The following is a 13,099-nucleotide window of genomic DNA, read 5'->3' on the forward strand; positions in this document are numbered from 1 at the left end:
GCGGAGCGCACCCGTGCTGCCCTGCCGCCACACGCCTGGATCCCTCCCGGGCCGCTGCCCGCTGCCGGAGGGGCTGCCCGCCCGCCGCCCCGGCTGGGCGGAAGCATTCCGCCGAGCAGAACGAGAAAGCCACGCAGAACCGGCGACCGCGGCATCCTTCCAGCGCTCTCCTCCACCCGGGCGCGCAGACCGGCGGGCAGCGACGGCCCCAGCGGCTCCGCGGCCGCCGTCCCGCCCCCCCAGCGCCGCAGCCTCCGCCCGCGGGGACGGGCGCGGCGGCCGGTCCCGCCCCGCCCCTCCCCGCCCCGCTCCCTCCCCGCGCCTCCCGCCGGGCCCGGCGGCAGCTGGCAGCGGGCGGGCGGGCAGGGATGGCGGCGCGGGCGCTGCTGGCGCTGTGCGGGGTGCTCGCTGCCTGCCGGGCGGCGGAGGTGGGCGGGCGGCGGCGGCGGCTGAGCGCCGAGGAGGGCCTGTCCTTCGAGTACCACCGCTACGGCGAGCTGCGGGAGGCGCTGGTGGCCGTCTGGCTGCAGTGCCCCGCCGTCAGCAGGATCTACAGCCTGGGGCGCAGCGCCGAGGGGCGGGAGCTGCTCGTCATCGAGGTCTCCGACCGGCCCGGCGAGCATGAGCCCGGTGAGGGGGCCGGGGCGGGGGGCGGGGGGCGGCGGGCGGGCGCGGCGCTGAAACGCGCCCTGCGGCGGCCGGCGACCTCCCGCCCTCAGCGCGGGGCCGCCGCACGTCCCCGGTGAAGGCGCTCGGTCCCGCTGCGGCGGGCGCGCGTTCCTCACCGCTCCCGGTCGCGGCGGTGGTGGCATCGCCCCTGTCTGCGTGCGGGGGGGCTGGGTCGCGACAGCCGCGCGGCACCCGAGGCCCGGCCGGGGGCTGCCCGCGGTCCCCGCACGCCTCCCCCGGCTGGCTGCGCGGCGGCCCTGGGAGCCCGCGGGTGTCGGCTGGAGGTGCGGGCTCCGCGGGTCCCCGGGGGTGTTTCTTCTGTAGGATCAGCGCTCAATGTTCTGCTCCGGGAGCTGGACGTCACCTTGTGTGGCGTCCTCGGGGGACCCACGTTGTCACCGACTGCCTTAGGGCAGCGGATAGAACCCGGAGGTCGTGGGATACCGGGCGTGAGGTAGGCAGGGCAGCAAAGCATCGTCTTGAAATGGAAAATGTAGGAATCGCAGTAAAATTTTAAAAATTCCTTTGTGGTTTCATGCCGTGTTGACATGAAGCGTGACGCCGAAGCTTAGAGTTAACCCGTCGCCCCTGCGTGATCTGCGCGCTGGAGCGACAGCCGCTTGCTGCCGTGACTTTGCGTTCCTGTCGGGGACGGTCGCCGCGGCTCGTTAGTTTGGCACTGCCGTCAAGCCGGCTGAAACAGGGAGAAAACGAGCGCTCAGTCAGCCTGGGATGGGGCCGTGGCTGTGCCCGGGGACGCGCTCCTGCTGCTCTGGGCCTCGGTGGTGCGGGAAGGGGTTTGTCACTGAGCACCAGAGAACCCGACTGCCTGTCGGCAAGCGATGACAAACCTCAGAAAAGAACGTTTCCCATGGATTGCGTCCGTGTGTAAGCTCTAGTGAACATCGAGCATTTCCCAGAACGTGCTCGGTCCCCCACAAAGGGAGCCCTATAGATGAAAACGCCACGCGTTGTAACGTCCGAATCGCATGTCAGGGAGTGTGATGAGTCCTGGCAACGTTTAGCGGTGGACGCCGCAAATGCTGTTTATTGCAGAGGATTGACCAGAGGTTGAACCAGAGCAAATTCATTGCTTTATTTAAATCCTTGGTCTCATTCTGCGAGGTATGGGGCGTTTCTCAAAAAGTGGAGAGCTGCAGCAGCTTCAGTAACTGCAGAGGCACATGAGCGAAGCTCGGGGTCTCTTTTGGAAGGGCACCAATCCAGACCCCGTGCCTAGTTAGAGAATAGAATCAGAACCGTAGAATGGTAAGGGTTGGAAGGGACCTTAAAGATCATCCTGTTCCAACCCTCCTGCCATGAGGAGGGACATTCTGGTTGTGCTCCTTGGAAATATTCATAAAGGCACTGATAACATCCGTGCTTCTTTGTTACAGAGCATAAGCAGCTGTGTATTGTGCTAATTGTTGCAGTAGAGGTGTTTTCTTTTTAATAACATGCCCTTTCTGCTCCTGTGTAGTAAGAGGTAGCCCTGTTTATTGTTCTGTGTGGGCTTTTTTAATTTCTGCAGTAGAAGAAGCAGCCTTGGCTGGAAACGCGAGGCTGATTCTGCAGCTCGTACCGGAGAGGGGAACCTCGCTCATGCCGAGCACCCGCGCTGGGTTCCCAGGGCGACAACAGGAATAAGGGTATTTGGTGTGATGAGAGCTTGCAGGCTCAGCACCTGATTTACTATCATCCGTTATTAAATAATGATAGAGAGGTTCACAGACACGCGCATACATCTACTTATTTTTTCTTTTTCCATGGCAGGCTAAGTTTTTATTCCTGAACATAACCTGTTCCTACAAGATATCCTGAGCGTCACAGGGCTGATTTAAAAATATATATAGGTGTAAGCAAAATATATGCTGTGGCTCATAGGCTTACGGTCTGTAGAGAGCTTATGCTTCTAGAAGCCTGGTGAGTACGCACGGGTGGTACCTGGATTATCTAGTGGGGCTGCTGCAGATACAAACGCAAATGTTTCTGTTCACCTAGTGAGCAAGTTGATGACACAATAAATCAGGAAAGTGCCAGTAGAGCATCGATAAACACTCTTTGTACTGAGTAAAGAGGCTTTGTACTGAGTAGATCAAATACTGCACATACATGCATACATTGCAAAACCACACATACTGCATGGCTGTGCAGCATTGGGTGAATGCATTTGATTGTATGTAAGCATTTAAATCAACTTTAATTTCAAAATATCAGCTGTTTGTGAAAATAAATTTGTAATATATGTGCAATATTTGAAAAAAAAATGCATGAGAAAAATAGGAAAATTTTAGAAACGTGCTTCAGACTTCCAGAGCAACTGGAACAAATTCTTAGTGAACGAATTTTGCTCGGCTAAACATACATTATGATGATTTTTTTAAGGTCCTGATACTGCATGGGAAACCAGAATGACTCTGTATGAGGCAGTCTGGTTTCCTGTATAAGCACACAAAGTGTCTTGACAAATCTTGGAAACCCGAATCAGTCACTTGGAAGGGGAGCACGGCCTTCACGGAGCTCTTCCCAGGGACCTGCTAGGTGCCAGAAATGTGACACTGCCTGGAGTTTCTGACCTGACATTAAATACTCAGTGAATGTGCCGCCTTCACTGCAAACGTGAACACCATCCCACCTGTGCTTCCCTGCTGGTTCATGCCAGAGTTTGTTCTAATATTTCGCCTTTTTGTTTTTTTTGTGGTGGCAGTTTCTTTAGGCTGAAGCTCCACCCATATGGGTGATTAGAGCCTGCAATCACTGATGGAAAAGAAGCCTTTGAATAAGGAGAAGCAAAATCCAGAGCTGAAGATACCTGAACTTTAATGAACCGGTTTATACTGAGGCAGCTGTTGCATGCAGATAACCTTTGAATTGATTTGGTCCAGACAGTTAAGGCAGAGGAAGACTTGAGTGAAACTATATCAGTGCGTAGGCGTAGAAGGTGTTGTATGAACCTAGCCTGGAAGTGATCAAGGTGTTTTGGCATGGCTTTGATTACATGAGAAAATACATTTTTTTTTTTCCATGTGCTTGCCAAAAATTTGCAAAGTTGACAGAAGATGGCGGACAGCACGGTGAGGTAAAGCAAGAGGAAAGAGGTTGCGGGAAGTTGATTATGCACCAAAGAAGGACAGGACAGTTGACAGCAAAGCACAGATAATTTATGGGAGGAAGTAAACAACATTTGCCATAGTTCAGGTGCAGGAGAATACTGACTGCTCCTGAGAGAGGAAATAGGCTCTTGCTTTGGATATCTGACGTTCTGTTGAACAAACACCCGGTGGATGCTGATCTCTCACGGCTTTTTTTATTACCATAACAAAGCTCATTTGAGGCATACGTTCATATTCTTTAATAGCAGTGAAGTATATTTAGAATCGATTAATGCCAAAAGCAGTTCCTCCACTGTTCGTGTTCAGCCACTTGTTTAGGCACACAGCCACTTCTGACTCATTTGTACCATTGATTTTGGTGGTGCAAGACCAGTTCCCTCTATTCGTGCTTCGCTTTGAACATGAAGATGAAAAATTTTGACACTTTCAAGATTCCTAGGTTTTTTTTTTCTTTACATGATAAAACTGCAGATAATTTCTCTCAACTCTTACTTTTTTATAATAAATTACTAAGATTTTATAGTGGTTATTTTTCAGTGTTTAGTTTTGTGAAGAAATGCTTGGTCAGGCTTACTAACTGACTGGTTGCATGTGTTACAGATACAGGCTCTGAAAATTACTTTTGCATCAAATAGAGGGAAGAGAGGATAGATGAAAATACAGATTTTTGTGGCAGCAAAATGATCTGCAAATTTGTGACTTTTAAGTCAAATTCTTCATGCTAGAGAAAAGCAAACAGAAATGCTGAAAATACCAGAATAATGGCATTTCTGAAACAAAATAATGTTTTTTCAAAACAGCATTTAATTTGGAAGCGTTTTTAAATTTTAGTGGTTTTATTGTTCATCCACCCTCCTACATGCATCTTTAAAAATACTTCAAATAGAGGGAAAAGGTTTGTTTGCAGTTGAGCGAGACATCCGATTCTCTAGGAAGTGGTCCACTTTGGACTTCCCTGTTTCGCACATCGACAAAACGTGGTGAGCCGGCGAGGCGGGAGCGCACCGTGCACGAGGTGAGCAGCAGATCTGCGGCTCGGAGCATTGGTGTGACCCCACGGGTGTGACTTCCCTTGATTTTCCGAGGCACAACTCAGCGACGTTAATCCTTGGATCCGTCACTTTGTCAAAGACCCCGCTTGGCACAGCGAGGGGATGGGTTGGGTGGCTCAGTGCTGACACTGAGTCTGTGCAAGCTGTGTGGCTTTGCAGACTGCAACTCCTATGCTGGCCCCCCCAAAATCAACCAGCGTTAGGCTCTCAGTTTCTCACACTCCAGTGTTGGAGCCGTTTCCTCCAGCCAATGGCATCCTGGGTTGCATTAAGAAGCGTGTGGCCAGCAGGTCGAGGCAGGTTCTCCTCCCCCTCTTCTCTGCCCTAGTGAGGCCCCATCTGGAGTACTGTGTCCAGTTCTGGGCTCCCCAGTTGAAGAAAGATGAGGAGCTACTGGAGAGAGCCCAGCAGAGGGCTACGAGGATGATGAGGGGACTGGAGCATCTCTCCTACAAGGAAAGGCTGAGAGAGCTGGGCTTGTTCAGCCTGGAGAAGAGAAGGCTGCGAGGGGACCTAATAAATGCTTATAAATATCTGAAGGGTGGGTGTCAGGAGGATGGGGCCAGACTCTTTTCAGTGGTGCTCAGCGACAGGACAAGGGGCAACGAGCACAAACTGAAGCAGAGGAAGTTCTGTCTGAACATGAGGAAGAACTTCTTCCCTCTGAGGGTGACGGAGCACTGGAACAGGCTGCCCAGGGAGGTTTTGGAGTCTCCTTCTCTGGAGATATTCAGGACCCGCCTGGACAAGGTCCTGTGCAGCCTGCTGTAGGTGACCCTGCTTCGGCAGGAGGGTTGGACTAGATGACCCACAGAGGTCCCTTCCAACCCCTACCTTTCTGTGATTCTGTAATTAAAGGGTGACTAAAAGAAGGGAAAATCGTGCCTCTGCTGTATGCTAATGAATAGGGAAACCCAATCCTCTGATACAGAAATGATACCTAGGGTTTTTTCTGTCACTGAAGTGCTCCCTCATTCAACTGTGGTACCAGCCGGGTGAGCTAATACTTTTCTGTGATAAAAAATTGTGGTAAGTAAAGCCTTCAAATTCACAGGGAAAAAATTATTGCTCGTAATATTCGTATTTCGCTGTTGTGCAAAACCCATTTTTTAAATTTTTTTAAAATGATTGTAATGTAAATGCCTCTGGAGCCATTCCAGAGAACCACGAGCAAGCGCTGAGGTTTGAAAAAGAGAAACAGCATCAGCAAGAGGAGACAAGAGCGCAGGAGGCTGCCGCGGGGTCAGCCCCGCGCGGGCAGGAGCCTGCCGGGACACCTGAGTGTGGCGGCCCGGGAGCCGGGGGACCCCTCGGTGTCGCCTGGGGGTCTCCGGGTTGGGTTCCCTGCTCCAGGGGGGCGAGTGCTGCGCTGGGGTGGGTAGCGGGGCGTTTCGGCGGCGGCATCAGGACGCACGCACCTTGTCTCTCGGTTACAGCGATGTCGTCAGACATGGCCGTTCTAATTTTATCACTCGCGATTAATTGCGCTTGGTTTTCTAAAGCTTCTTTTCCTTACGCTTGGAATTGGCGAGTAAAAATCTTGCAGGCTCTTTGATGGGCCCTGTTAATATTTCCCAATTTTGCAGAGAGTTAATACAAATTGTGTATGGCAAGCGCTTGTAATTAAGCCTAGATATTAGAGAGCCAACCTATTTTTTCGCGTGCTTGAGGTTTAAGCAAGCACCAGATGCTGTCACATTTTTCTGTCGGCCGTGGTTCAGCTGCTCCCCTTCCCTCACGGCCTGCGTTTGCCATCCCCTGTGAAGGTGAGGGGTAACTGCGGCACCCGCAGCGCCGAGCCGAGGGCGTGAGCAGGGCAGCCTCTACAGCGATGTCTCGGACAAAACACAGGGTAAAACGTGGTTGAACTTGTTACTCGCGCAGCCTTCTGCAGCTGGCGTTTTCTTTCCTTGGTGCGTTAGGGAACAGGTTTTTCTCTCGGAGCTGGTGAGGACGTTCCGGCTTTCCCGTCGAACACCGCAGGGGATACGCGGCCGCCTCGAATCCGGGGCTGGCCGTACCGCGCTCGTTCGGCAGGAGGCTGACAGGCTGTGATTAACTTTCCAGCAAAATCCCTGCTGGGCTGCAGTGCCACGGAGGGCAGCCCCCCGGGAGTCTCCCAGCCAGGGTTTGGCGCGGGGTAGCTGATTTTAATGCTGCCCGCGTTCGGAGCGGGATGCCCAGTGTCCTGCGCAGATTGTGTAGCTTGCGCGGGTCTCGGGAGGGCTGTCGGATTTGCTGGCAATAAGATGGCTGTCTGTACATGCCGAGTGAGCTTTTTAAAAGCATTTGTTTTATTTTTAAGAGCCTTGAATAACTTCATTCTTTTTTTAGAATGTACATCATAATGCGCAGTTTTTTTAGAATAGATTTTACTTCCTTAATATTGTCTTCCTTGAATAAATAATATTTCTTCAATATTTCTGATTTCATCCTATCTCAGTTTTAACGTTCAGCTAAAAATACCAAGAGAAAAAAGTGCTCACTTTCACACTCTGGTGAAAATCAAGGAGAGGTAGGCACGTGTGTAGACCACGTTCGCAGCTAGTTGTTAATGCCATTCACGTTCCCGTTGAAGTCAGTGGAAATTCACAGCAAGTGTGGTTAAGCAGCTGTGGTGGGCAGTCTCTGCAGTATTTTCTAGAGGTACAACACCCTCACTCCACTCTGCTTCACCGGCTGAGGTATTTAAAGACTACCCTTTTTGTTAGATCATTTAGGAAGGGGTTAAGAGAGGCTATGTTCTACCTGTGTAAATGTTATAGATCCCAGCTACTGAATCTCAGAAGTTTCTCTTTTATTTGCTGAAATAATAAAAAGGGCAACCAGGCTGTAGTAAAAAGGGCTTTAATCGTAAAGAATAAACATGGCTCCACAGAAGGCAGCTGTTTTATTTTTCAGGCTTAAAATTTGTCTGAGTATGCAGAGCATCCAGAGTTGTTGATCTGACCCAGGCTGGTTTTGACAACCCCTTTTGAAAGAGTGGATTACTTAAATTTATTTTAAAGAGAAGAGTTGTCATCACCTCCCATGTCTGCAGAATGCCTTAACAGTTCCCAGTGGAAACAGGAGGTGAGCCTGTTTTGTTGTTGGTTGGGATTGAAGGGATGTTTTGTTATGGTGACATTAGCGCAAACTCCAGAGAATTAGTGAGATGTCTATAAAGCATAGTCATTTCCTAAGATTTTGTGAGACATTTTTTAAAGGCAGTGAATTGTAATTGTGTGATTTATCAAAAATTGAGTTTGTAATTATATTAATTTTAATTTGCCTTATTAAGGAGAAACTGTTTATTTTTCTATAATTTAGTGATCAATATCTCAAGCCTTTAAATTACACAGAGGGTGAACAGTGCAAGACACATCTTCTTATTTCAGAATAAACACAAATTTTTGGTTGTAACAATGGAGCTGCTGCTAGGCTCTGCCAACAATTTAGTATTAAAACTGATTTAGAATTAGTTCTGTGTTCATTCCCCCTGATTTTTGTTTTCAAAGGTGGTATGTGATTTAGAAGCCTACATGCTGTGCGTGCATATTCATGCTATAATCTCCTTTAGCTTGTTAGCAGGTAGACCTCTTGGTTGGGCTGCAGTGCCATCTGAAAACATCTGTTTTCTAGACTGACTATAAGAGGAGCCAGTGATGGGCAGGCTTCTAACTTAGGAATGTGTGCAAGAGCTTATGGTTAAGACCTGCTGAATCCCAGGCTTCGTCTGCCAGCATCTAAAGTACTTTCTTGTTTTTTATGTGCTTGCTTTGTGAAATGTACTATTTATGAACCCTATCTGATCTTTTCTCTGCAGATTAATTTACATTGTTAAGTCTTCATTCATACCTATTTTAAATCATGTTCCTGCTAAAAAAGAAGTCGTATGTCGCATCTTATTTTTGGTCTACATTTTATTTTCAAACAAAAATTGCATGCATGGATTGCCACAGACTCATGCCTTTTTTTTAATTTTCCCATGAGCTAGGAATTAAGCTGGAAATAAGATTTGTAGCTGAATACTCTTAAAATTTTGTGGAATCAAGGAAGAATGAAAACTGCAGTGTGTACTTTAAGGCTTCTGGATCAGTTAATTAAAATGATGAGTAGAGTTACAAGCAGTGGAGTAAAGGGTGTATACTTCATTTTGGAGTAGGCGGCACATCAAAAGCCAGGGTTCAGTGATTTCAGTGGGATTAGGATGTTATATTTGAAGCTCACTTTCTGATATGGTGAGGCTAAATGAAGACACTGGGGGGGGGGATCTCTGTAGTTAAAAGGTTGATAAAAATAATCCTTATCAGTAAAATGGTAGCAGAGTGGGCAGGTCTGATTTGCTGCGTGACGTGAATCTGAGCTGTTTTGGCTGCCATAGATCTGCACATGTTATCTCGGGTTTAAGGTTGAAAGCGGGTGCTTTACTGGGAGTGGGTTAGGAGCTCTGCAGAAGAACAGTGCTGGAAAAAGCAGCTCAGCTTGCTGGGATTTGGGGTTTTGGAGTCGGAGTTCTGCCATACTATGAAGAAACGACCGTATGTGCCACGATGTCAGAGCTGCCCTGTGGCACTGAAGCTGTCACCTCGCTTACCCCTTCCAGCGGCACTGCTGGGGACGAGGGCACCAGACTAGAAGTGTGGTCTTGGCCCACAGTGCCCTTCCCTTTGGAGTGGAGGTTTATTGCAGGGTGCTGCTGTTGCACTAGCTGAACCAGCCACATCTTCCCATGGCAACACGGTGGTTGTCAGAGGGCTGTGGGGTTTGGGGCAATACGAAGGCAGATGTTAGAAAGGTGTTTGTGTAGCTACAATGGCCAGGTAAGAGACAATCTTGAATCAGAAGCCCATGGTTGGCAGTTTGAAGCCAGTAAACATTTGTTTTTAATTAATTCTTTTTCCAAAGTGAGACATTTATAACTGTGTAAGCTAGTAACTGCTTCCTGGTAGTTGTTCATATTGAATTATGAGCAAAACCTGACATCCTTGTTTACTCACAAATTAAGTCCTGTGGAGCAAGCTGAGATAGTCATTTGTTTCGTGGAGCTGTTTGTGACTGTGGAGCATGAGCTGCCTGATTTACCACCAAAGGAAGATGCTGCTCTGGCTGCAGAGCCTGGCGACAGTGAGAACAGCCATCGTAGGCCATTTTGAATACTAATCCTTAGGTGTGGATCTGCCTTAAAGCTGAGTGGAAAGAACTGTTTGAGGAGGTGGGACAGCCGACTAGCCAAGGTGTAATGAGCTGTTTTCTTGGCGAAGGCGTACTTGCTGGTACACCAGTCTGATGGTCTGGTAGATTTTTCTGGTATTTAGAAAGTAAGACCCTGACTTTTGCCCTGTTAGTTCTCCAAACAGAAGAGAAATCATGCAGTACTTTGCTATGAGAAATAGAACTAGTAGCTGGAAGATACAAAGCAAGTGAAAGGACAGTGAGGCATTTCAAAGGTCAAAGCTTTTTGCATAGTTGTATTTCCTATACCATCACCTTAGGGATAACTAGAGAACGTGTATGAATTACTGCAAGTTTTTGCCCCGAGACTGATAGCTGCAAGACAAGTCACTTGAATGTCCTTTTATTTTTGTGTCCTTTAAAAATAAAGGGAATGTGGTTGTCCTTCAGTTGCACATTGCTGTCCTTCACTGTTATGAACGGTCTATTCCTTGCACATTTATCATTAAAAATCAACCTTTTTTCCCTACGCTAAACTGAAGGTTTTGTGGTTTTGGCTGGCTCTGCCTTTTGGCTTATTGCGCAAAATAACAGTTTTAGAACTACAAGCAAAATTGGGGTGAGTCTACAACCTAAATACACGCTTTTTACACACGAAAAAGATGTTACTTCAAAAGGAGCTTTATGGCTGTGGTAAGCTGACTCTCCATGTCAGATCTTTACCTGATGTAAACTAGATAGGGGTTTAGTTTCTCCTCCCGCCCAGCTGCTGAGCATCCACAAATCCAACTGAAGTCAGTGGGAGCTGTACATCTGAATCTTTGTTACAAGCAGGAGGCTTATAAATCCTAATGTGCAAGCCAACTTGCTTGTGTGCCCTTAAGAAAGAAGGCGAAATGTGACTTTGATTCTGTAATAGTCTGCGCTTAAGGAATGCCTTTCTGAATAAAATTTCTGCTTTCTTTTTGGTGACATTGGGGCCTAGTGGGATGGAGAGGAGAAAAAAGCTGTGGGGTTGGGAACTGGGCTATCTCATGTTTAAACTTTAAACATTGTCATTGTAGGAAGTTGTTTCACAGAGAGGAAAAGCAGTCTTGTGATAAAGGATGTCTGGCTTCTTTCCTGGCTCTGCCATGTATTTCTTGTCTTTTCGGGTAAGAACATGCTCTCACTGTGCCTCAGGTTCTCATCTACATGCTTAGGTTCTCATCTTCCATGCTGCAGGTCAGCATGTGGCTATGCCCTGTGCCCAATATATATGCACTAGATAGCACGGGGTTCAGCGTTTGATCTGCCTCTAAGACACGGTTCCTACCTGATTCCTGTCAGATTATTCCTAGTAACAAACAGCCCCAATATTTAGGCTGTCTCAGCGATGCTAGTAGACATATGGTGAGGAGGAGTCGAGAGTTTCTCTGCCTGTTTACCTGCTGCAGATACACAATTTTTTGTTTATTTGTTTAAAAATCTGCCTTGATAGCAGAGGAGTGTGAAGAAGGTACCAATCCTCCCTTTTCTTCCAGTGCTGGTAGGTAGAGTCATAACAGACATCTGTATTTGCAAGGTTTCCATGTGTTACAGTTAGGGGAACAAATCCATAGTGGAAGTAAATAGTAAAAATCTTTAGTGGAGATCTTATAGTACAAATCTTTAGTGGAAATGTGTGTAAATAAACAGAAACAGAGGAGCATCTGTTCCTTGATACTCCATGGAGCAGCCGATAAAAATAAATTCTGTATTATAACGGTAGCCAATACAAGATGAAAAAGTACCTGACAATGGAAGACCTCCTGAATAAAGAAGTTTAAGGGCCAAGAAGCTCATCTGACTTGAAAATTGAAGAATTGTCTGAAATAGATGTTGCCATGGAGACAGAGAGGATTAGCAGCCGGAGACTGATGTCATTGGTCTGCTGCTAGCACAAGTTGCTTGTTTGAGTAGCATTAATATGTTGTCTCATGCTGCTTTATATGCTGAGACCATCTGGCATTAGTGGTATTTAAAGGTACCGTTCTGTTACGGAAAGAGTTGGCCAACATAGTTTGATTTATGCTCGTAAGATGAGTTACAAGGGTTAAGAGGTCTTTGAAAAGCTGCCTCGTGCACTAAAAATATTCTGAGAAGTCACAGCACGTACAGAGGTGAAGTGGGGCTTTGGGAAGCGGCGCAGGGAATTCCAGAAGTTTGTTTTACACTCAGTCATTTAAAATATTCACTGCACAAATGTGCATGTTTGCATGTTTCTTCAGGTGCGTATGTGGAGGCAGCCACATTTCTCTTTTCAAAAATAAGCCTTTTCACTCTACACTGCGAAGCTGCTTGGGAGCTACAGCTCCGCCACCTTGAACAAGCATGGGATCCTATCGCTCGTTGTATTGCGTATTAAGGAAAAGTATGTCATAGAGTTAAATCAACAAAAAAAGGTCTAACGAAATAGAGCCCCTCTAGGGTACCTCAGAGTCCATGCTTTCAAGAGGAAATATTTTCTTTTGGTTTGACTATATACCATTGAAAACATATTTTGTGGCAAAGTATTTGATAAGGAAGACAGTTCATAGAGACTAAGATATATCTTATCTTTGATCTATTTATAGCTGTGAGTCTTCATCTGCTTTCCTTAATACCACTCCGGAGTGGGAGTTATCTTCCAAAGGAGCTTATATGACAGGGCTGACATTCCTCAGACACTTGTAAAATTTCACTATTTTTTTTCTTTGGTAATTACTATTGTGATATTCAATTATTCTCCAGAGTTTTTCCCCAGGCACAGATGGATGCTCAAAGGGTGACTGGTTAATAGGCAGAAAATGTTCCTGTCTGAGCTTATGTGTTCCAGTGTAGAGGTCTGTCTGTGGGCTGAGCATCAGAGGAAAAGTGGATGGAGGGAAAACTAGCTGGAGGCTTTGTTCCCCTGGACAGACTTAAAACCAAACTGAATTTGAAGTTAAATCTTGATAATAAACACTATGAAATCATAGGAATGGCAGCATTTTTATATTCTCAAGTTACCAGTGTTCTGAAGTTACTGATGGAAAGCGTTTGTAATGGTGTTCTGCAGCTGTGCAACAGTTGTCTGCAGATACTGATGTGATATTTATTGGATATTGATGG

At 47.2% G+C, this 13,099-nt stretch overlaps 1 protein-coding gene across 1 annotated transcript in view; it reads left to right on the top strand.

Annotated features, from left to right (window-relative positions):
* Positions 1-361: 361 nt before the first annotated feature.
* CPE (carboxypeptidase E) overlaps positions 362-13,099 on the top strand; it is a 67,024-nt gene continuing 54,286 nt past the window's right edge. Inside the window, exon 1 of the mRNA XM_075421671.1 lies at positions 362-630. Coding sequence (XP_075277786.1) covers positions 369-630 — 262 coding nt within the window. The 5' untranslated portion in view covers positions 362-368. The remainder of the gene's footprint in view (positions 631-13,099) is intronic.

The sequence above is a fragment of the Opisthocomus hoazin genome, chromosome 5 (assembly GCF_030867145.1).
Source record: "Opisthocomus hoazin isolate bOpiHoa1 chromosome 5, bOpiHoa1.hap1, whole genome shotgun sequence".
Classification (NCBI taxonomy): domain Eukaryota; kingdom Metazoa; phylum Chordata; class Aves; order Opisthocomiformes; family Opisthocomidae; genus Opisthocomus; species Opisthocomus hoazin.